Source organism: Anomaloglossus baeobatrachus, chromosome 5 (genome assembly GCF_048569485.1).
Source record: "Anomaloglossus baeobatrachus isolate aAnoBae1 chromosome 5, aAnoBae1.hap1, whole genome shotgun sequence".
NCBI classification, from domain to species: Eukaryota; Metazoa; Chordata; class Amphibia; order Anura; family Aromobatidae; genus Anomaloglossus; species Anomaloglossus baeobatrachus.
The window spans coordinates 188,016,413-188,040,555 of NC_134357.1; the positions used below are offsets into that span (position 1 = coordinate 188,016,413).

At 41.0% G+C, this 24,143-nt stretch overlaps 1 protein-coding gene across 1 annotated transcript in view; it reads right to left on the reverse strand.

Moving 5' to 3' along the window:
* The window catches only part of LOC142311037 (heparan-alpha-glucosaminide N-acetyltransferase-like), a 1,039,195-nt gene that overhangs the window by 582,751 nt on the left and 432,301 nt on the right, over positions 1 to 24,143 (reverse strand). Inside the window, exon 10 of the mRNA XM_075349039.1 lies at positions 17,435 to 17,595. Within this exon, the coding sequence (XP_075205154.1) occupies positions 17,435 to 17,595 (161 nt within the window). The remainder of the gene's footprint in view (positions 1 to 17,434; positions 17,596 to 24,143) is intronic.

Sequence of the window (24,143 nt, forward strand, 5' to 3'; positions counted from 1 at the left end):
GCTTTCAAGGAATGGAGACACCACTTACAGGGAGCCGCGCAGCAAGTGATAGTACTCACAGATCATCGTAATCTGGAATTTCTTAAGTCTGCCAGGTGCCTGTCTCCACGGCAAGCCCGTTGGAGCCTATTTCTTAACCAATTCAATTTTGTCGTTACATACCGTCCAGGTTCACGTAATGGGAAAGCCGATGCCTTGTCCCGAATCCATGCCGTGGACTCCGTGCCTGGAACCCCGTCTCAGACCGTGTTATCGGATGCCAATTTCGTTGGAGTGATCCAGGATCAGGACTTATGGAAGGACATCAAGCTGGCCTATGATGGTGATGTATTTCTTGCTGCCCCCCCGAATGATGTAACTCTTGTTCTTCGGAATGGTGTGTGGTTGAGAGGACGACGCATTTATGTCCCGGAGGCCGTAAGACTTCGGGTTCTCAAGTTGGTTCATGACTCCGTGTTGGCTGGTCATAGGGGGGTACAGAAGACGCAGGAATTTCTAAGCCGTTTTTTCTGGTGGCCTACCTGTTTGAAGGATGTGAAGGACTATGTCCACTCCTGCGTGGTTTGTGCCCGGTGCAAGGTCCCTCGTGTGGCTCCTACGGGACTCCTCCAACCGTTACCCGTGCCATCTCGCCCTTGGGGGTCTATCTCCATGGATTTTATTGTAGAGTTGCCAGTCTCTGGCGGGCACAATACCATCTTAGTGGTGGTGGATCGATTAACTAAAGCTGCTCACTTCATTCCGTGTACCGGTCTTCCCTCAGCCGCAGAGACAGTGGATTTAGTGATCCAGAACGTATTCCGTTTGCATGGGGTACCAGATGAGATCATCTCTGACCGGGGCGTGCAGTTTACGTCTAGGTTCTGGAAAGGCTTTTGTACGGCACTCCAGATTGATGTCTGTTTGTCTTCTGCATACCATCCTCAGACTAATGGGCAAACCGAACGGACGAATCAAACCCTGGAACAATACCTTCAATGTTACGTCAGCCATCTCCAAGACGATTGGTTGAAGATGCTTCCGTTGGCGGAGTTCTCCTATAACAACACTCAGAGCAGCTCCACTAAGGTAACTCCCTTTTTTGCCAACTTGGGTTACCATCCGAATGTGTTGCCTAGGTCCCCGGTTGCGGTTTCAGTACCGGCGGTGGAGGACAGAGTTTCAGAGCTTCGACAAAATCTGGAGGTTCTGAAGGACACGGTGGCTACGGCCCAGGAGCGTTACAAGAGGTCAGCGGACGCTCACCGGAAACCGGCACCCATGTATAAGGTTGGGGACTCTGTATGGTTATCCACCAAAAACCTTAGATTGGGTGTTCCTTCGCAGAAGCTGGGACAGAAATTCATCGGTCCATTTAAGATCACCGGGATCGTGAGCCCTGTGGCCTGTCGGCTACGGTTACCGCACCATCTAAAGGTACACCTGGTTTTTCATGTGTCTCTCCTCAAACCCGTTTCCCCTAATATGTTTCATGGTCGTGTCGTGCCTCCTCCTCCGCCTGTGATGGTCGACGGCGAGGAGCAGTTCGTCGTCGAGGACATTATTGACTCCCGGATCCATCGTCGTCGGCTTCAGTATCTGGTACGTTGGCAGGGGTACGCCCCCGAGGACGATTCCTGGGAACCGGTGGGTAACATTCGGGCACCCCGGAAGATCGCTCAGTTCCATCGACGGTACCCGGACAAACCTGGCCCTGATCCGTCCTGAGGCCGTCTCTGGGGGGGGGAGTAATGTCAGGTTTCCAGGTTTTCCAGTTCTCTTTTGATTGCCCTTGCCCTCGGTTAACATGGAGGTTACCGTTCTGTTGCCCTACTTCCTGTCCAGCTACTTAAAAGGCCGCCTCTAAGTCCAGTCCAGTGCCTGAGTATACTGCCTGCTGTGTGCTCCTGCTGTGTTGCTGCTTATTCCTGATTGCCTCTGGATTCCCCTAAAAGACTACCTACCGATTGACTCTGGACTGTACCCGGCTCTTCAAGGCTGTGCCCGGATTCTGTTTACCATCTTCGGTCAGCACTCCGCCTGGTTCTCTTTTGGTTCGTAATCATTCTGGACAAACATTTCCCGTACGGACACTCATTGACTTTACCGCTTGCTCCTTATCCCGGCTGCTGCGCATTTAGGCCTTCCGGGGTAGATTGCCGGACAGTCCCTGTATAGGGGTTCGCTCTGGTGGTCTCCCTGGGGGAGTCCGGTGCGTGGCCCCGGGAATTCCCTCCGCGTCGATTCCGGAAAGTATTGCATGTGTTATTGTGTTGCTGTGTTGTTCTGTATCTACCGTGGTTACAGATCATAAACATCTTGTACCACAAACTCGTCTCTGGCTGTCATTGCCCTACGCTATCGAAATCCTCAGAACATAGAATAAGTATTACAGGTTGTTTTGTTGCTGGAGGGACTGGCACTTCACAAAATAGATGGCATCATGAGGAAAGAACATTATCTGGCAATACTGAAGTAACATCTAAAGGCATTAGCCAGGAACTTAATGCTTGGGCGGAAATGGGTCTTCTAAAAGGACAATGATTCAAAGCATACTGCCAAACTGGTTACAAAGTGGTTTCAGGATAATAAAGTCAATGTTTTGGAGTGGCCATCATAAAACCCTGATCTCAAGCCTATTGAAAATTTATGGGCAAAGCTGATAAGGCAGGTGCGAGCAAGGCAACCTACAAACATGGCTCAGTTACACCAGTTTTGTCAGGATGAATGGGCCTAAATTCCTACCAAGTATTGTGAGAAGCTTACGGAAGGATATCCAAAACATTTGACCTTAGTTATACAGTTTAAATGTGTGTAAACTTTTGACTTCGCAGAAAGTAATAAAAATGCCTTGAAACATTCTCTCTCTCATTATTCTGGCATTTGGCAAATAAAATAATTTTAGTAATCCTAATTGACCTAAAACGGAAAAGGTTTATTCTGATTTTGCGTCCGATAGTGAGAAAAACATGCAGATGTGTCTTTTTAGATAGTGTATCTAAACTTCTGGTGTTAACCATATATAGACACAAAAACCTAATTTTACAAGAAAGGTCATTTTCTCATTTTTTTTCCCTTTAAGAGTTGATTCTACTTGGTTAATAATAAGAAAAAGTAATAATATAGAAGTAATAGAAGACTACTGAGTGAATGTTACAGTAAATACATCATCAAAGATGATAATTTCTCTCCCTCCAGTTCATTCCGGACATAGCATTTCTTCCCTTGCATGACTAATGTCCATTAAGTGTAAGTTTCTTCAAATTAACTGTAAGAAAACTCAATAAGCTTAAATGGGTTTAAAAAACAATAGAAGCTAAAATAGTCCAGTATTAGCTGACTTCTTACAATTTCTTAGGTGTTTATCAATACAGTATTAAGAAAAAGTAATTAAGTAAATATTTAATAGGCACAAGCAATAGCAGACAAGACGATGCAAATGAAAAATATTACTAAGTAACAGAGGCATAGCCTGAAGTTCTAGGCAACAATGCAAAATCTGTAATAGGTCCCAAATATACCAAGTGCTATTTACCTAATGTGGCTAAATGGTCTTTCTGCCTGCCCAGGTAACAGGGGTCAAAGTCTACTAATACCTTTGGATACATTAAAGCTATGCCCCTGCTTAATAAGAAGTCTCACAAGATTTACTCCACCAAAGTATTGCTAGAAAAATATATATTTTTCTCTCTTTTACATAACATATGATGATCATTTTATATACAGTATATATATATATATATATATATATATATATATATATATACACATGATATATGGGAAATGTTAAAAATCCATTACATAGTTTAGAGTTGGATTGGGGAATTTTTCTCCTGCCAAAATTAAATTGATAATTATGCCATCATTCTGGCTGGCTGCGAAACAGAGCCATGCGATCAGAATGAACTTGGATGAACTTCACCCGACTTCATTGTCATCGCGCTGCTATGTGTGCTGTGGCCTGATTTGTGATCACAGGTGAAGGACTTACCAGTGACCGCAAATCCCCTGAGTGACTGAAGTGAGCTGCGCGATCAGCGGTGCCATTACTCAGGTGACCGCTGATCGCGGGACTCACTTCAGTTGCTCTGTGGAGCTCACAGGAGCGGAGGTGTTCTACGGCCGCTCCTGTCATCTTCATGTAGCAGAGTTGGATGCGTCGTGGGACCTTGTGAGGATTACGCCGGACCTGGAGTGGTATTTTGGGATTTTAATAAAGTGGTGAAAGAGGGTGTTTTCTTTTTGTCTTTTATTCAAAATTAAGGATTTTTTTGGGTGTATGTGTTTATTTACTTTCACTTACAGGTTAATCATTGGGGGTGTCTCATAGACGTCTGCCATGATTAACCTAGGACTTAGTGGCAGTTATGGGCTGACATTAACTCCTTATTACCCTGATTGCTACCGCACCAGGAAAATTCGGGATGATCTGGGTAGAGTCCCAGGACTGTTGCATCTAATGGATGCAGTAATTCCGGGTGGCTGCTGGCTGATATTTTTAGGCTGGGGGGGCTCCCCAAAACGTGGGGCTCCCTATCCTGAGAATACCAGCATTCAGCCATGTGACTTTATATTGGTTAGTATCAAAATTTGGGGGGGACCGCACGCCGTTTTTTTTTAATCATTTATATATTTATTTTACTACACTACATAGACCCACCCACCGGCACCTGCGATTGGTTGCAGTGAGACCGCTGTCACTCAGCGTGGGGGCGCGTCTGAATGCAACCGATCATATGTTCCGGTGGGTGAGGGAAGCAGGGAGTACGAGATGGAATAATGAGCGGCCGGCATTTTCAAAAGCAGGAGAAGCTGCTGGAGCTTTGTGACAGCTGTGCAGCGCCGCACCGGTGATCGGTCAGTGATCGGTGAGTATGAGAGAGGGGGGGAGAGGGAGAGACCGACAGAGAGAGAGACCGAAAGACCTGCATTCTGTTTGTCAAAAAAGGGATTTATGCAGCTACTAGCAGCTACTGGACACTGTGTTCAGCCCTTAGAAGGATGATTTATTAGTTGGATCTAAGAACGCTCTCCCGCAAACAGTACAGTCTATCTACACCACCAGCTCCTTATCACTGCATGTTCACAAAATGTCCGCTGGCTTACATAACCCCTATGATGCTGTGCGGCCAAGCCAATCACAGCAACACCACAACAAAGATGGCTGCGGCGTTACTGTGAGAGCAAGCAACGTCAGATGTGTTCATTGGCTGGAAAACAAGCGCCAGGAAGTCAGAAATGAAAATAAAAGTATCGAAGTGAATACCATATTAGCCGTCGGATAGTGAATATCTCGAATATCCCATTATCCGTCGGATACCGAATAGTGGTAAATACATTCGCTCATGCCTAGTCCTAACTGCTTCTGGAAGTGACATCTGTGCAAAAGCATTTTTGTCAGGAATTTTATAGAATAAGTTTTCATTGCTTTTCAACTAAACACAACCCTAAATTCACCATGAGAAAAAAGACAAATGTCAGCTGGAATGGTGGAAAGCCTGTCCCAACGGGACTCCGGTGCTGAAGAAACGTGTTCTCTGGAAAGATGAATCAAGATTCACTATTGGTAGTCTAATGAATGAATCGGAGTTTGGCTAACATCAAGAGAACGCTAGTTACCAGAATGCATAGCTTCTTGGAGGAGAAACAATGGTAATGGGTTGTTCATCAGGGTTTGGTTAACCCTTCACAATATATTATGTACATTTACGTTATACTGTATGTGGTATCCCTGACTTTCATGTGGGCTTTTATGCCGAGCTGGCAACTTTCCTAGTAGATGATGGCTGACTTAACATCATGTGCCTGTTAACCTGTTAATTGCCACTGTCAATGCCTTCAGCTGGTTTTCATAGGCGATCGTGATTTTTACTATACATAGAAGTGCTGGTGCACTGCTATGTATTGCACAAGCAATCAGTCCTAAGGGGACTATTAAATACAGTAAAAAAAATGAAAAAACAGGGCCGTAAATCTTATAATAATTAACTAAGCCAAAAAGCAAAATGGAAGTGACAACATTAATGTAAATCAGATCAAATTTTATTGATGAAACATAAAATAAAAGCAGAAGGATAAAATATCCTAAATATTTCTACTAGGGGAAAGAGTTTACCATATACTTTATGGCTTTTTTGATTATTGGCTCATCCTTTTACGTCACCATCGTTTATTGATGTTCTTTGTATTCTGACTTCGTTGCATGTATTTCCTTGGTAATATGATCCAATTGTTATTGGGCTGCTTTACCTGGCATCCAGGTGTGATTTATTGGTTACCCTGTATTTAGCATTTACATTTGTTTGGTTTTCTGACCTGTGCTTGAATATCTTGTGTGTCTTTTCTCCTTTTTTTATATTCTGTAGTGATTTTGTATTTCATTAATAAAACTTCATCTGTTTTACACCGGTGTTGTTACTTTCATTTTGCTTTTTGGTTTAGTTAGATACAGTAAAAAATAAAAAAAAAGTTATTAAAAAAAACCCCATAAGTTCATAGCACTCTTTTTTGCAATATCATAAATAAAACAATATAGAACCCATATTTGGTCTTGCAATCTATGAAATATAAAATAAATTAATGCAATCGGTAAACAGAGTAACAAGAAAAAGAATCTAAATGCCACAATAACTTATTTTTTTGGTTGCTGTAACTTTGCAATAAAATGTAAAAAGCGGTGATCAAAACATTTACCCAAATGATATCAGTAAAAACACAAATGTCAGTTCAGGGAGCAAAAAGCAAGTCCTCACACAGCCCCATATCACAAAACTGAAAAAGTGTTACGGATTTCTAAAACATGAGATACAGCCAAAATTATTTAAAAAAAATAATGTCAGGAATTTTTTGCTCAACATTTAAAGAAAAGAGTCAAACTATCTACGTAATCACACTGGCCTGGGTATTGCCAGGTCAGATTTACCGTATACTGAACATGGTAAATAACAAACTCAAAAAACAATTGTGAAATTCCCTTTTTTTACAGTTTTAATATGCAGTTTTTTTGCTGCTTTCCAATGCATCACATGATAAAATGAAGGGTGGCATTCAAAAGTACAAACTGTTCCGCAAAAAACTGTAGGCCAAAAAATAAAAAAGTTATGGCTCTTGGAAGAAGGGGAGGAGAAAGCAAAAACGAAAAACTGGAAAATCACCCGGAGTAAATGGGTTAAGGCCCTTATTACCAGTGAATTATTATGTCAATGGGAATCTGTTAGCAGATTTTTGCTATGTAATCTGATATTAGACTGATGTTGGAGAAGAAACCTGATTCCAGCAATATATCACTAAGATTAGAATCACAGTTTTCTCTGCTGCAGATGTAGCTAAGCTCAGTTGTTGAGCTGTGAATAACCCAACCGACACCACAGCTTTTTGTGTACATATTATAGTGACAGAAAGCTGTTAACCCCTTCACCCCTGAGCCTGTTTTCACCTTCCTTATCAGGCCAAATTTTACTCTTCTGACCAGTGTCACTTTGGGCTCATGCACACGTTGACGAATTTCATGCATTTACGCTGCATATTGCACCGCAGCGTAAATGCATGTGACCTGCGTCCCCAGCACAATCTATGAAGATTGTGCATTATACGTTCACACGTTGCGTTTGAGAGCGCAGCGATTTGGATGCCAAAATTTTGTTCCAAATCGCTGCGTTCTAAAAAGCAACATGTCAATTAGTCCATGCACTTTGGATGCAGGTCCCACTCTGTCTATGGGAGAGGCAGCATCCAGAGCGCATGAAATCATTTTTTTTTCTGCAGTGTTTCTGCAGCGATTTGATGTGCATATGTGCTGTCAAATCCCTGCAGAAATTTCTGCAGAGACACGACGCGACGTGCGCACAAGGCCTTTATGTGGTAAGAACTCTGGAATGCGTCAGTATTACCTAGTGATTCTGACTTTGTTTTACCTCGACACATTGTGCTTAATGTTACTGGTAAACTTTGGTCGATATGATTTCTCTTTATTTATGAAAATAACAAAAAAAATTGACAAAAAATGTGAACAGTTTGCAATTTTCGAACTCTTTATGTCTTTAAACCACATAGCTATATCACAGAAAATCATTAATAAATAACATTGCCACATGTCTAATTTCCATAAGCACCATTTTTAAAAATATATTTTTTCTTTGTTTAAAAGTTAGAAGGGTTAACATTTTATCAGCAATTTCTCATTTTTCCAACAACATTAACAAAAAAAATATTTTTAGAGATCACATTTGAAGTAACTTTGATAGGCCTATGTGATAAAAATTACCCAAAACATTCTGAAAACTGTACTCCTCAAATTGCTCAAAACCACATCCAAGAAGTTTGTTAACCCTTTAGATGCTTCATATGAATTTAAGCAATGTGAAGGAAAAAAAATAATTTTATTTTTTTCCAAAAAACATTGCTTTAGCCCCAAATTTTTTATTTTACAAAGGTAACAGGAGAAAATGGACCATACCATTTGATGTGAAATTTCCCTTGAATATGCTGATACCGCATATGTTGTGAAAAACGTCTGTTTAGGCTCACGGCAGGATTTGGAAGGGAAAGAGCTATTTGAATTTTGGAAAGCCGAATTGGCTGAAAAAGATAGCAGATTCCATGCTGCGTTTGCAGAGGTCCTGATGTACCCAATAGTAGATGACCTTACTAGTGATGACATTTTGGAAACTAGACCCTTTAAAGAATTTATCTTGATGTTTGGTTAGCAACTTGAACCCACAGGTACTTCAAATAATTTTATAACGTTAAGCCGTGAAAATGGAAAAAATACATTTTTACTACAAAAATTTTACTTTAATCCCAAATTTTTCATTTTCACAAATGTAAGAGGAGAAAGTGGACTATACAATTGGTCGTGAAATTTCTTCTGTGTACACCGATACCCCATGAGTGATAGTAAACTACTGTTTGGGTGCACAACAGGGCTCAGGATGGAAGAAGCGCTATTTGAAGTTTGGAGCTCCATTTTGGCTGTAATAGATTGCGGACGACATATCACATTTGAAAAGCCCCTGCCATGCCAAAACAGTAGAAATCCCCCACAAATTAACCCAATCTAGAAAATACACCTCTCAAGGAATTCATCTATGGGTATAGTGAGCAATTTTAACCAATAGGTGATTTATTGAAATGTATAACAATGGACTGTGAAAGTAAAAAATTACAATTTTTCTACTAAAATATTGTTTTAGCCCTAAGGTTTTCATGGGCCTGTAATATCGCCATGGCATAAATTTACATAATTTTGCAGGAACCCCTTCTCGACCATTACGTAAGTTTACATTTCAGTGCGGGTTGTGTGGTTGGGCCAAGAGGCATGAGACCAGTTGTCCTGTAGTGACAATCTCTTGCTGATAAAACACTTAGGGCACAAGCACAAATTGAGTATTTGTTGAGTTTTTTTACCTCAGTATTTGTAAGACAACACCAGGAATGGAACAATCAGAGGAAAATTATAATATAAACAAATGCACCATGCCTGCATTTTTCACCCACTCCTGGTTTTGGTTTACAATTACTGAAACAAAAAACTCACTAAACACTCAACAAGTGCATGTGGCCTAATTGTATTGAAATAGCAGGACACAGCCTAGTAAGTGGCAGCACATGGTACTCAGGGTTATGATGCTTTCAGATTACACAGCAAAATTCTGGTGACAGATTCCCTCTAATGTTACATCATACAAAGACATTTTACAGAATTTTAGACAATATTTCACACATGCCATTTTAAAACTTTTGTTTTTACCTAAGGCTGGCATCACACTAGCAGATGGCATCCAAATGCTGCATCTTAATGACACTCGGGTCAAACACTGGTGCAAGCGTGAGCCAAGTGACATTTTACTGTAATCCGATTCTCTCACATGCGAGAATAGGAGCACAGCTGTGGACAAGATGGTGAGATGGAGTGCAATCCAATTTTTACACGCACTTACAGACTTATATGTGTGCACATGAATCCAATTTGCAGAGGCACTTGCAGCACATTGCAATTGTTTTCTCATGCCAAACTAGCATTAGAAAAAAAATCATGGATCTGCTGTGTCTCATTGAATAAGTTTGGTTCAAGTGCAATGCATAGTTTTTCTCGCATTGCACTTGACCGATTTGTATGCTTTTAGGCCTAAGCCTAAGAGACTTGTGTATTGAGATCATTTTAAAATTAAAAATTAATAACTATATACATTTTAAAAAAAAGTATATATATATTTTTTTTCTTTAAGAAGTCCTCCTACTCGGCACTCATTACTTGCATTAATTGCATCTGTTTGAACCTGTTACCTGTATAAAAGATACCTGTCCACACACTCAATTACATTCCAACCTCTCCACAACGGCCAAACCAAAGAACTGTTTAAGGACACTAAGGACAAAATTGTAGACCTGCACAAGATGGGATGAGCTACAGGACAATAGGCAAACAGCTTGGTGAGAAGGCAACAACTGTTGGCACAATTATTAGAAAATGGAAAAAACTAAAAAAATTATCTATTTTAAAAAAGAAAATGGAAGAAACACAAGATGACTATCAATCTTATTCGGTCTGGCATTGTTGTGAATTTCAGTTATGCTTTTGCTGCTGTGAGGCTCCCTCTTGTGGCCAGGAATGGTTTGGACAGAGATCAGGTGTGCTGGAGCAATGGGCGTTTCCATTGCTAACTTTCTGTCTATTTAAACCTTGGTCTGCTAGCAGGCTGAGCCGGTTGTCATTTGTTCTTTAGTTTACCAGCCTTCTCATCTTGCTCTAGACCACATCTTCCCCAGATAAGTGCTTTGTTCTTTCTTATGTTGTTTTTTTTTTTCTTATCTGGGTTTGTCATTTACTGTGGTTATTGTCAGTTCATTTGCATGCAGGAATATTCCCTCTCTGTTGCTTAGCTGGGAAGCTCCCTACAGCTATGTTTGGAGTATTGCTCCTATAAGTCCATGAGTTTATTGCTTCTTGAATTTGTAATTGTTCCTGTTTTCTGTTCATTGGTTTGACAAGAGCGCCTCATTTAGGACGGAGTTCAGCTCGTGCGATCTGAGGACTTTTTGTACTATCAGATATTTGGATTTTTGTAGGGATTTTTCTCTGGCCACCATCAGCCCCTTTCCTATTATTTCCTATTTAGTCAATGGGGCCTCATCTCTGCTAATCCTATCATCCATCTGTGCATTGTGTTTTCCTATATCACCGGAGTCTTTGAATACGGGGGGCATGCTTTACCTTTGCGGTCTATTTCTGAGGCAGAGAGTTATTCATCCTTCCTTCCTTTAGGATAGCTATTTCTCTGGCTGGGTTCGCGGTGCATAGGATGTTAGTTCACCCCTCAGTTGCTTGTAGTGTTGATGGTTAGTAAGGGAATGGCGGCCAGATTAGTTGCCAATGTTCTTGTCACCTTTTTTGCCAATGATCTATTGTGATCTTCCATGGTTCCGGATCATAACAGTACAACCGGCCTAAAATTTAAAGGGTACTCTTAAGAAGGAAAAAAAAAAAGTCTGCTGAAATTTTTTTTTTATTTTTTCCTCTTTTTCTTTGGGTTTCGTGGAAGATTTTTTTTTTCTAGCATGGATGAATTGGGTGAGCGTGTTGCTCATCTTGATGCTAAGGTTCGTCGTATAGAGTCTTATCTTACACATATTCCCCTTGCAGAGCCTAAGATTCCCGTTCCTGAATTTTTTTCGGGAAATAGGTCGAGATTTTTGAGCTTCAAAAATAACTGTAAATTATTTTTTGACCTGCGCCCTAAGTCCTCAGGGAATCCCGTACAGCAGGTCAAGATTGTCATCTCCTCACTGCGTGGTGACCCTCAGGACTGGGCCTTCTCTTGGCGTTTGATGATCCGATTCTCAGTGATGTAGACTCCTTTTTTCAGGGCTTGGGATTATTATATGACGAACCCAATATTGTGGACCAAGCAGAAAAGGCCTTGTTGTCCTTAACTCAGGGTCTGGATTCTGCAGAAACTTTTTGTCAGAAATTTCGAAAGTGGGTGGTCCTTACCAAATGGAATGATGATGCGCTTGCGGCTCTTTTTCGGAAGGATATTGCTGATAATGTGAAGGATGTAATGGTGGGATTCCCCGTCCCGTCTGGTCTTGATGCCTCTATGACTTTAGCCATTTAGATCGATAGGCGGTTACGTGAGCGCAGGAAGATACCTGCTGATTTTTGCCTGTGGAACAGCCTTTGGAGCCTATGGAGTGTAATAGGGTCCTCTCTAATGCTAGTCGGCAGGGGTTCAGACGGAAGAATAGACTGTGCTTCTATTGTGGGGACGCTTCTCATAATATCTGTGTCTGCCCTAAACGTGAAAGGAGACTGGCTAGTTCTGTTACTGTGGGTTCTTTGCAACCAAAGTTTCTTTTGTCTGTCCCACTGATTTGCTCATTGTCTTCATTTTCTGCACTGGCCTTTGTGCACTCAGGGGCAGCACTCAATTTAATGGATTTTGGGTTTGCTAGGGATTGTGGTTTCCCCATAGTTCCTTTGCAAACTCCTATTCCTTTAAGGGGCATTGATGCTACACCTTTGGCAGAAAATAAACCCCAATTTTGGACCCAGGTGACTATGAGAGTAGCACCAGCGCATCAGGAAACTTGTACATTTTTAGTATTGCATAATTTACAGGAAACTTTGGTACTGGAATTTCCGTGGTTGCAGACCCATAATCCAGTTCTTGACTGGAGATCCTTATTGGTAGCTAGTTGGGTTTGTCAAGGTGTGCATCAGGACCTTTCAGTGTTGTCCACGTCTGCTCAGACAGTTGATGTTCCGGCTTTCTTGTCTGATTTCCGTGATGTATTTAATGACCAGGAATCTGATTCTCTGCCCCCACACCGGGACTACGACTGGTCCATTGATTTGGTGCCCAGTTGTAAATTACCCAAGGGGCGGATTTTCAACTTGTCTGTGCCCGAACATGATGCCATGCGGTCATACATCAGTGAATCATTGGAGAAGGGGCACATTCGGCCCTCATCTTCTCCTTTGGGTGCTGGCTTTTTCTTTGTTGCTAAGAAAGATGGGTTGTTGAGACCTTGTATTGATTACCGCCTTCTTAATAAAATCACGATCAAATATCATAACCTTTTGCCTCTGATGTCTGATCTCTTCTCTAGAGTGAAGAGTGCCAAATGGTTTACGAAACTGGATCTTAAGGGTGCGTACAATCTCATCCGTATTAAGGAGGGTGATAAATGGAAGACAGCTTTTAATACTCCTGATGGGCATTTTGAGTACCTAGTGATGTCTTTGGGCTCACTAATGCCCCCTCTGTCTTCCAGACCTTCATAAATGATATTTTCCAGGACCTTATTAGTAAATTTTTGATTGTCTATTTGGATGACATCTTGATTTTTTCTGATGATTGGAACGCTCATGTTGGGCAAGTACGGGCTGTTTTTCAGATACTCAAGTATAATGCACTGTACGTTAAGGGGTCAAAGTGCCTCTTTGGGGTGCAAAGGATTTCCTTTTTGGGGTTCATTTTGTCTCCCTGCACGATCGAAATGGACCCGGTTAAGGTTCAGGCTATTTACGACTGGGTGCAACCGACTTCTCTAAAATCCCTGCAGCAGTTTTTGAGGTTTGCAAATTTTTACCGTAAATTTATAGCCAATTTTTCTGCCATTGTCAAACCTCTGACAGATTTGACCAAAAAGGAAGCTGATGCTGAGAATTGGACCCCAGAGGGAATTGTGGCCTTCCAGGAGCTTAAGAGGTGGTTCACTTCTGCCCCATTCCTGCAGCAACCTGATGTGTCTCGCCCATTTCAAGTTGAGATCGATGCCTCAGAGATCGGAGCAGGTGATGTTCTGTCTCAACGAGACTCTATTTCGGGTAAACTTAAGCCCTGTGCCTTTTTCTCTCGGAAGTTTGCTCCTTCTGAACGGAATTATGATGTGGGCAACCGGCAATTATTGACTATGAAATGGGCGTTTGAAGAATGGAGACATTGGTTGGAAGGGGCTAGACATCAGGTTGTGGTGCTTACGGACCACAAGAATCTTACCTATCTGGAATCTGCCAAGAGGTTGAATCCTCGACAGGCCAGGTGGGCTTTGTTTTTTACTCGGTTTAATTTTGTGGTCTCTTTTTTGCCAGGCACCAATAATGTTAAGGACGATGCCCTTTCCAGGAGTTTCTGTGCTGACTCTTTGGAGGTTGCCGAGCTGTCTACTATCCTGAATGATGGTGTAGTTCTCTCGGCCATTTCGCCTGATCTGCGGTTGGCACTGGCGGGATTTCTCTATGGATTTTATTTAAGAGCTTCCCGTCTCTCAGAAAATGACTGTGATTTGGGTGATCTGTGATAGATTCTCCAAGATGGTCCACTTAGTTTCCCTATCTAAGTTGCCGTCTTCATCAGAGTTGGTGCCTTTGTTTTTCCAACATTTTGTTCGTTTGCATGGTATTCCCGAAAACATTGTTTCTGACAGAGGAGTGCAGTTCGTATCCAGATTTTGGAGGATTTTTTGTTCCAAATTGGGTGTTCAGCTGTCTTTCTCCTCGGCGTTTTATCCTCAGACCAACCGTCAGACTGAAAGGGCTAACCAGACCCTGGAGACCTATTTACGGTGTTTTGTTTCTGCGGATCAGGATGAATGGGTTTCGTTTTTGCCTTTGGCTGAATTTGCCCTTAACAATAGGGCTAGCTCTACCACATTGGTGTCTCCATTTTTCTGCAATTTTGGGTATCACCCCAGGTTCTTCTCGGGGCAGCTTGAGGCATCTGACTGTCCGGGGGTGGATTCTGTGGTAAACAGAATGCAGCAGATTTGGGGGCAGGTAGTGGATTAATTGTTTCAGTCACAAGAAACTGCCCAAAAGTTTGCCAATCGGCGTCGAACTGTTGGTCCCCGATTTAAAGTGGGGACAAGGTGTGGTTGTCCTCTAAAAATATTTCTATGAGTGTTCCATCTCCTAAATTTAAGCCCATATTTATTGGACCTTATAAGATTTCGGAGATTATCAACCCTGTATCTTTCTGTTTGGCTCTGCCTGCGTCATTTAAGATTCACAATGTCTTCCATAAGTCCTTGTTGAAGAGACATGTGGAACCAACAGTTCCTGCAGTAGCGCTTCCTGACCCTGTTTTGGTACAAGGGGATCTGGAGTATGAGGTTGAAAAGATTCTGGATTCCCGTCGCTGTAGGCGGAAGCTTCAATACCTTGTGAAATGGAAGGGTTATGGGCAGGAGGATAACTCTTGGGTTGTGGCTTCTGACATTCATGCGGACAGGTTGGTTTGCGCCTTCCATCATGCTCATCCTAAGTAACTCGGTGGCGTTGGTGAGGGTTTGGTGACCCCTGCTCAAGGGGGGGGTACTGTTGTGAATGTCAGTTATGCTTTTGCTGCTGTGAGGCTCCCTCTTGTGGCCAGGAATAGTTTGGATAGAGACCAGGTGTGCTGGAGCAATGGGCGTTTCCATTGCTAACTTTCTGCCTATTTAAACCTTGGTCTGCTAGCAGTCTGAATCGGTTGTCATTTGTTCTTTAGTTTAGCAGCCTTCTCATCTTGCTCCAGACCACATCTACCCCAAATAAGTGCTTTGTTCTTTCTTATGTTGTTTTGTTCTTTTTGTTCTTATCTGGGTTTGTCATTTACTGTGGTTATTGTCAGTTCATTTGCATGGAGGAATCTTCCCTCTCTGTTGCTTAGCTGGGAAGCTCCCTGCAGCTATGTTTGGAGTATTGCTCCTAGAAATCCATGTGTTTGTTGCTTCTTGAATTTGTAATTGTTCCTGTTTTCTGTTCATTGGTTTGACAAGAGTGCCTGATATAGGACGGAGTTCAGATCGTGCGATCTGAGGACTTTTTGTACTATCAGGTATTTGAATTTTTTTAGGGTTTTTTCTCTGGCCACCATCAGCCCCTTTCCTATTATTTCCTATTTAGTCAATGGGGCCTCACCTCTGCTAATCCTATCATCCATCTGTGTATTGTGTTTTCCTATATCACCATAGTCTTTGAATGTGGGGGGCTTGCTATACCTTTGCGGTCTATTTCTCAGGCAGAGAGTTATTCATCCTTCTTTCCTTATAGCTAGTTCTCCGGCTGGGTTCGGGGTGCATAGGATGTTAGTTCACCCCTCAGCTACTTCTAGTGTTGATGGTTAGTAAGGGGATGGCGGCCAAATTAGTTGCCAATGCTCTTGTCACCTTTTTTGCCAAGGATCTATTGTGATTTTCCATGGTTCCAGATCATAACAGGCATTCCATGCAAGATTTTGCCTAGTGGGGTAAGGATGATGCTGAGAAAGGTCAGGAATCAGCCCAGAACTACACGGGAGGACCTGGTTAATGTCCTGTATAGAACTGAGACTACAGTCTCAAAGATTACCGTTATTAACATACTACACTGTCATGCATTAAAATCCTGCTGGACACGCAAGGTTCCCCTGCTCATGCAAGCACATGTTCAGGCCCGTTTGAAGTTCACCAATGACCATCTGAATCATCCAGAACAGGCATGTGGTCAGATGAGTCCAAAATAGAACTTTTTGGTATTATTGCCACTCGCTGCATTTGGAGGAAGAAAAAGGATGAGCACAAACCCAAGAACACCATCAAAACTGTGAAGCATGGTGTTGGAAACAACATACGGTAGGGGTGCTTTTCTGCAAAGACGACATGACTGTATTGAAGGGAGGATAAATGGGGTCGTGTATTGCGATATTTTGGCCAACAACCTCCTTCCCTCATTGAAGATGAGTTATGGCTGGGTCTTTTGGCATGATAATGACCCAAAACACACAGCCAGGGAAACTAAGCAGTGGCTCAGTAAGAAGCATTTCAAGGTTCTGGAGTAGCATAGCCAGTCTCCAGACCTGAACCCAATAGAAAATCTTTGGAAAGAGCTGAAGCTCAATGTTGCCCAGCGACAGCCCCGAAACCTGAAGGATCTGGAGAAGATCTGTATGGAGTAAAGCCACAGTGTGTGCAAATTTGGTCATGAACTACAGGAAATGTCTGACCTCTCTAAATTGCAAACAAAGATTTGTGTACCAAATTTTAAATTCTTTTTTTTTTCTTGTATCAAATACTTATTTTATGCAATAAAATGCAAATTAATTATTTCAAAATCAATGTGATTTTCTTGATTTTTTTGGGGGATTCTGTCTGTCACAGTTGAAGTGTACCTATGACAAAAATGACAGATCTCTCCATTCTTTGTAGGTGGGAAAACGTGCAAAATTGGCAATGCATCAAATACTTATTTTCCTCACTGTTTATGTATAGATTGATTGGTGAACACCCAATGTATCTACATTAGGCTTCACCAATACAGGTATATCTGTACCATGCAAAGAATGAATCACAGTTAGGAAAATAAATTATCTTTTTTTCACAGGTAGAAAAAAGAAAGAGAAAAAAAGATAAAACGATGGAATAAAGTTAGATTTTTGTACTACAGGTTGCAAATTTATGTTGATACTATTACTCATCAAGAGTTATTACTCACATGGACCATCAGCTGGGCCATAGTTAAGGAAGAAAACTCCTATAGCTATAAGGACACAAGTTCTCCATGTCAGTTTGCGCACCAGCTGTGAACGATGAAATCCTCTCTTCAACATGGAGCTAAAAGCTAGAGCCACTGAAGTGCCGATGATGAAGACAAACCTGAAACAAATTTAGCAGTATGGACAATGGTTATTGTAACTGGAAAAGAGATATTTAATTTTCTGGAATACACAATTAAAACTAGAAGCCAGATAGAAATTTTGCTTCTTAAGTTCAACAAGGCAGTAAATTCTAACAATTAGACAGGAAATGACCACCATAAGGCCATGATCACAAGACAGACTAGAGACAGAAAATACTTACAACGCATGTCAGGGACAGTTAAGTAAGAAATACTTGTCCTACAATAAGATGTTAAATGTCTCTAAATTACATTGAAGTAAGCAACTTTCGAAAGTGGCAGGCCTGTCCCTGTAATGTGTGCTTGGATGTTAATGGGTTGTAAAGTGGGTAATAATTTTCCAACTGACCCATTCAATCAACGGCAATCACATTATTGACTTAATGCTGTTTATTGTATAACCGCAATCATACAGCAAAGACTCATCTCTTGTGTCATGTTTGCTAGCAGTCATTAATGTAGAAGATGAAAGCTCTGCATTTTTGACATTCTTCGTATTTAACCCCCCTCAAAAATGACTGGCAGCCTTCCCATCTCCATTTGAAAGCAGATTTCTTGGTCCCTTAGAGGTTTCATAATATCCATAGGTCAAGCAAATGTTCATAAATAGTGCACACCACAGACTGACTTCTGCTCTGGAAGCAGTTTTCCCTCAGTGGCCATACATAAGTAAAAGTAACACAATATTTTTTTGTGTCTAAAAAAATGAAGATGCATGTAGAACACAAGCTATTGCTTATGTTAAAAAGTCTTTTTTTATGTTTTTATTATTGTGATAATAGACAAAATAAAATAAATATTTTTTTTTAAAAAAAAAGTTCAAAACATTACCATAAAAGAGTACATTACACTAAAGGTATAGTTGATATACAGTACAGTATTCAGTAGGTCTACCAATAGTGAAATGTGAACTAAATGTACTCCACATACAGCAGATGAAATAAGTATTGAACACCTCACCAATTTTCTAAGTAAATATATAGTGGTGTGAAAAAGTATTTTTCCTTTCTTCCTGATTTCTTATTCTTTTGCATGTTTGTCACACTTAAATGTTTAAGATCACCAAACAAATTTAAGTATTAGACAAAGATAACACAACTAAACACAGAATACAGTTTATAAATGAAGGTCTTTATAATTAAGGGAAAAACAAAACTAAACCTATAGGGTCCTGTGTGAAAAAGTGATTGACACCATCTCCTTAAAACATAAATTAACTGTTGTTTATCACAGCTTTTGGAAGCTAAGTTCAATTTCCCTAGCCATACTCAAACCTGATTTCTGCCACACCTTTTTTCAATCAAGAAACCACTTAAATAGGACCTGCCTAACAAAGTGAAGTAGACCAAAAGATCCACAAAACCTAGACATCATGCAGCGATCCAAAGAAATTCAGGAATAAATTAAAACCTTCCCAGGAGTGGCTGACCAAGCAAAATTACCCCAAGAGTGCAGCAAAGACTCATGAAAGCAGTCACAAAAGACCCTAAAACAACATAAAAAGAATTACAGACCTCACTTGCCTCAGTTAAGGTCAGTGTTTGTGACGCCACCATAAGAAAGAGACTGGGCAAAAATGGCTTGCATAGAAAGAGTACCAAGACAAAGACCCCTGCTGAGCAAAAAGAACATAAAGGCTTATTTTAGTTTCTCCAGAAAACATCTTGATGATCCCCAAGACTTTTGGGAACATACGCTATGGACTGACAAAAGTTGAACTTTTTGGAAGGTGTATGTCCCATTACCACTGGTGTAGAAGTAACACAGCATTTCAGAAAAGGAACATCATACCAACAGTAAAATATAGTGGTACTGTGATGGCCTGAGGTTGTTTTGCTGCTTAAGACCTTAGAAGAATTGTTGTGGTAAATAGAACCATGAATTCTGCTGCCTACCAAAAAATCCTGAAGTAGAATGTCTGGCAATCTGTTCATGGCATCAAGCTGAAATGCACTTGGATTAAGCAGCGATTTAGTGATCCAAAACACACCAGCAAGTCAACCTCTGACTGGCCTAAGAAAAACAAACTTAGGACTTTGTAGTGGCCTAGTCAAAGTCCTGCACTTAATCCAATTGAGGCTGTGGCATGACATTAAAAAGACAGTTTATGCTCAGAAACCCTCCAATGTGGCTGAATTATCACAATTCTGCAAAGGTTAGTTTGCCAAAATTCCTCAAGAGCGTTGTAAAAGTCTCATTGCCAGTTGTCGCAAACACTTAATTGCAATTGTTGCTGTTAAGGGTGGTTTTGCCGCGGTATTGCCATGGTTTTGCCGCATTTTTTCCGCAGGTTGGTACCTGCATTTTTTTACCATTTCTATGGCAGTAAACGCAGGTACCTGCGGAAAAGAAGTGACATGCTTATTCGTTTTGCTGCAGAGATTCTGCAGCAAAACCTAGAGGTAAAAAAAAACGCAGTGTGCGCATAGTATTTTTTTTTCCATAGGTTTTGCTGGGGAAAGACTGCAGCAAGGTTAAGAACAAAAAATGCACCTTTTCTGCAGCGAAAACCGTGGCAAAACCGTGGCAAAAAACATAGTGTGCACACAGGGCTTACTGTGTGATAGTAGCAAAACATAAAAAGAAACTATATAATCTGGTAACGTAACCCCACCAACTCGAAGAATAAAGCCATCTTACCACTAATATTGCACGATGAAAGCCGCAAAAAAATAAAAATAAGAAATATTCTTGTACTGCTGTCCACTTGTTCAGTCTCTCTCTCAAAAATTGGAATAAGTCTTAGTTCTTATTAATTCTGTGCTCTCCGTTGAGCACTTACATCGGGATTTCTGTGTAAATCCCCAGAACCGTGATTCAGGCAAAACCTCTGATGGAACCACTCACTATAATGAGGCAGAGGAAGACACTTTGTAATCCATCTGGTCTGTTCCAGCAGTGTCCCATGAATTTAGGCATCTTTTTAGCACAAAAGTAGGGTCGCGCATAGGGATGGGCGAACATGAACTGTAGTTCGTGGTCTGTACCGAACACACAGTGTTCGTGCACATGATCCCAAACACGAGTTTTCCTGGGAAGCTCGTGTTACAGTTCGGGTCCAGTTCGGGTCCACGGGCTGTAAAAAAAAACACATTAGTAAAAAACATTATGAGTATACTGACCGGTCCCATGACGCGTCCTGCAGACCTGCGCAGCCACTGTCTCCTGGACGCTTCTTCTTCTGGATCCAATCATTAACTTCTGGTGGTATTCACTGCACTGCTCGTCACTCGGCAGTTTTAGGCCATGTTCGCGGTGACGTCAGGGTTCAACAGAGTCTATGACCCATGGACTCGATGGAACTTTGACTGTCACTGTGTGGGTCTCGCATTGGTATCACCCGGCACAGCGCACACTCTCCTGACAGGAGTGGATCGGTTGCATGTATTTCTATGTTGCTAAGGTCATCCTGTCAGGAGAGTGTGCGTCATGCTGTGTGATACCGATATGAGACTCACAAGAGTCATACGCAAGCCTCATCTGTGCACTTGGGTAGTCCACAGGTAGAGCAATGTCACCTCTGCTTCATCGCTCTGTACAGACAAATCTCTATACAGCGCGAGAAGCAGGCTGACACTGAGGGTATAATTCCACTTGCGTATGACTCTTGCGAGTCTCGTATCGGTATCACCCAGCAAGGAGAACACTCTCCTGACAGGAACACCTCAGCTGCATGGAAATACATGCAGCCAACCCACTCCTGTAAGGAGAGAGTGTGCCATGCCAAGTGATACCTATGAGAGACTCGCACAGTGACAGTCAAAGTTCAATCAAGTCCATGGCTCATGGACTCGTGTGAACTCTGACATCACCGCGAACATGGCCCAAAACAGCCGAAGACTTCCAAGTGATGAGCAGTGTAGTGAATACCCCTGGAAGTTAATGACTGGACCTGGAAGCGGTCAGGAGACAGAGTCTGCAGGACACGTCGCGGGAGTGGTAAGTATAATGACAAGGTTTATTTTTAACTATATTCTTTATTTTACAGCCCCTCCCGCCACCCCATCCCATAACTGTAAACTCCAAGTTTAGGGTTCGGACGCAAGTTTGTGTTATCTCAGAACCCAAACTCGAACTGTACAAAAAGTTTGGGTGAGTCTCCCGAACACGAACATCAGGGGGTTCACCATCACTATTCGCATGCCTAGCAAGATGGATACCAAATGGAGTTGACACTGTCTCCATGTGTCCATTATGATGACTGGTTCCATCATTGGTTTAGTATAAGTCGCATTTTAGTGGAATTTGCACAGAAACAATGTCATAAGTGCTCAGTGCAGAACACAAGAATGTGATCCCAACCTTATACTGAAAGTGATCAAAACATGTTATTTACCTCTAAATGTTACAAAAACCCATATTTGAAGATTTTATTATTTATTAGTATTTGTTGTGTGCATTATGTATTTGATGTCTGTATTGTGTATTTGTTGTGTGTATTGTATATTTGATGTATGTATTGTCTTTTTGTTTTCTGTACTTGATGTCTAAATTGTGTATTTGATGTCTCTATTGTGCATTCGTCTGCATTGTAAATTTGTTGTTTGCATTTTGTATTTGATTTTGCATTGTGGTTTGTGTTGTCTGTATAGCGTATTTGATGTCTTTATTGTGTATTTGATGTCTGTATTATGTATTTGATGCCTGTTTTGTGTATTTGTTGTTTGCATTCTGTAATTGATGTATGTGTGTATGTGTGTGTGTATTTGATGTATTTGTCTGTATTGTGTATTTGACATATGTATTATATTTTGCTGTCTGTATTGTGTGTTTGATGTCTAAATTGTGTATTGGATGTCTGTATTGTGTATTTATCTGCATTGTGTGTTGATTGTGTGTATTGTGTATTTGATGGATGTATTGTATTTTTTTATGTCTGTATTGTGTATTTGTTGAAAGCCATGCTGTCGGCAATGTATTTTGCCATCAAGCTGATTACGCTGTTTGTATTGATAACATACAACTCTGATTTAGTGTGTCTCCTTCACAGGAGCCACATTACTGCACAGAAGAAAAGTCTGACAATCTACTTCCGTATTAGGCCAAGAAAACTTGAGTTATAGTACAACTAAATGACTTCAATATAGTGCTGGAAGATGCTCTCCTAGTTAGGAAGGCACTCAACAAGCTACTGGGGAGAAGCCAATGTATGATCAAGTCTCATGATACGCTATGATCAAAGTCACAGAGACCTCTTGTTGCTGATATCGCTTGGTTGAAAAGGAAAATCAAAAGCTGCAAAGATATCATAAAGTTTGGAACTTGGAATGTATGAACCCTGAATCAATGCAAACTCAACATTGTCAAAGCTGAAATGGACAGAACAGAACTCGACATGCTCAGAATTAGTGAAAAAAGATAGATTCAATATGATATTGATATAGTCATCAATATTGACAGTGATATAGTCATCTTAATACAACTAGGAGTATCGATCCATGTCTCATTTATACATGTCTACACCGAAGAGAAGGACGTTGAACTATTGCATGATCAAGTTCAAGAGGGAATCGACAAGACACCAAAACAAAACTTACTCATTTTCATTGGAGACTTTTTGGACTTGGTGAACGAAACAAGGATGGAGGACAATTCATTGGTTTTTGTAAGACAAATTAACTGTCTATCATGAACACCTTCTTCCAAAATCACAACGATAGATTTTACATATGAACATCCCCAAATGAGGCCTATAAGAATCAGATTGACTACATATGTGTTCAACAAAGATGGTGCTCGCTGATCATTACGGCAAAAACAAGGCCAGGAGCTGACTGTGGAACTGATCATGAATTTTTGACAGCAAAGATTAAAGTCAAGCTGCCAGAAGGACTAGACAACATGTCATTTCCAACTTCAGTTTGACCAATATACCTGAAGTTTTTACAACGATGTGCACAACCAATTTATATCTCTGGACACAAATTAAATAATCCTGAGGAATTATGGATACATATAAAGACTATTTTTACTGAAGAAGCTATAAAGACAATAAACAAGAAGTAGAAGTGATCCCTGCAGCCATAGTTAACAAAAGATACCCCTAGATCATAGAAAAAAGACGAATTCAAAAGCAAAAGGTAACAAGCAAGTTACAGAGAATATCAGCAAAAAACTAAAGAGAGCCATTCGAGCAAAGAACTTTAATAATAAAGAATATGTAGAGAGATAGAAAATGAACACCTGAAGGGCAAGACTAGAAAAGCATACTAAAAGATCGTGCATACTAAATGATAGTGAACCGAACAATTTAACTTATAACGTTGCTGCGATACAGCTTCTGTAAAAAAACAAAGCACCTGGATGTGATAATAATCCAAAAGAACAAATAAAATCTTCTGAAGCAGCAGCTGATGTCATCACATGCCTGTGTCAAGTACTGGATAAGATCGATGTTTATTCCTATTCCGTAGAAGCAAGATGTCACCGACTGTGAAAAATATTGGACTACTGTGCTTACACGTCATGCCAGCAAAATACTACTGAAGATCCAACAAAGATGACTACAGCCTTAAGGGGGCTTTAC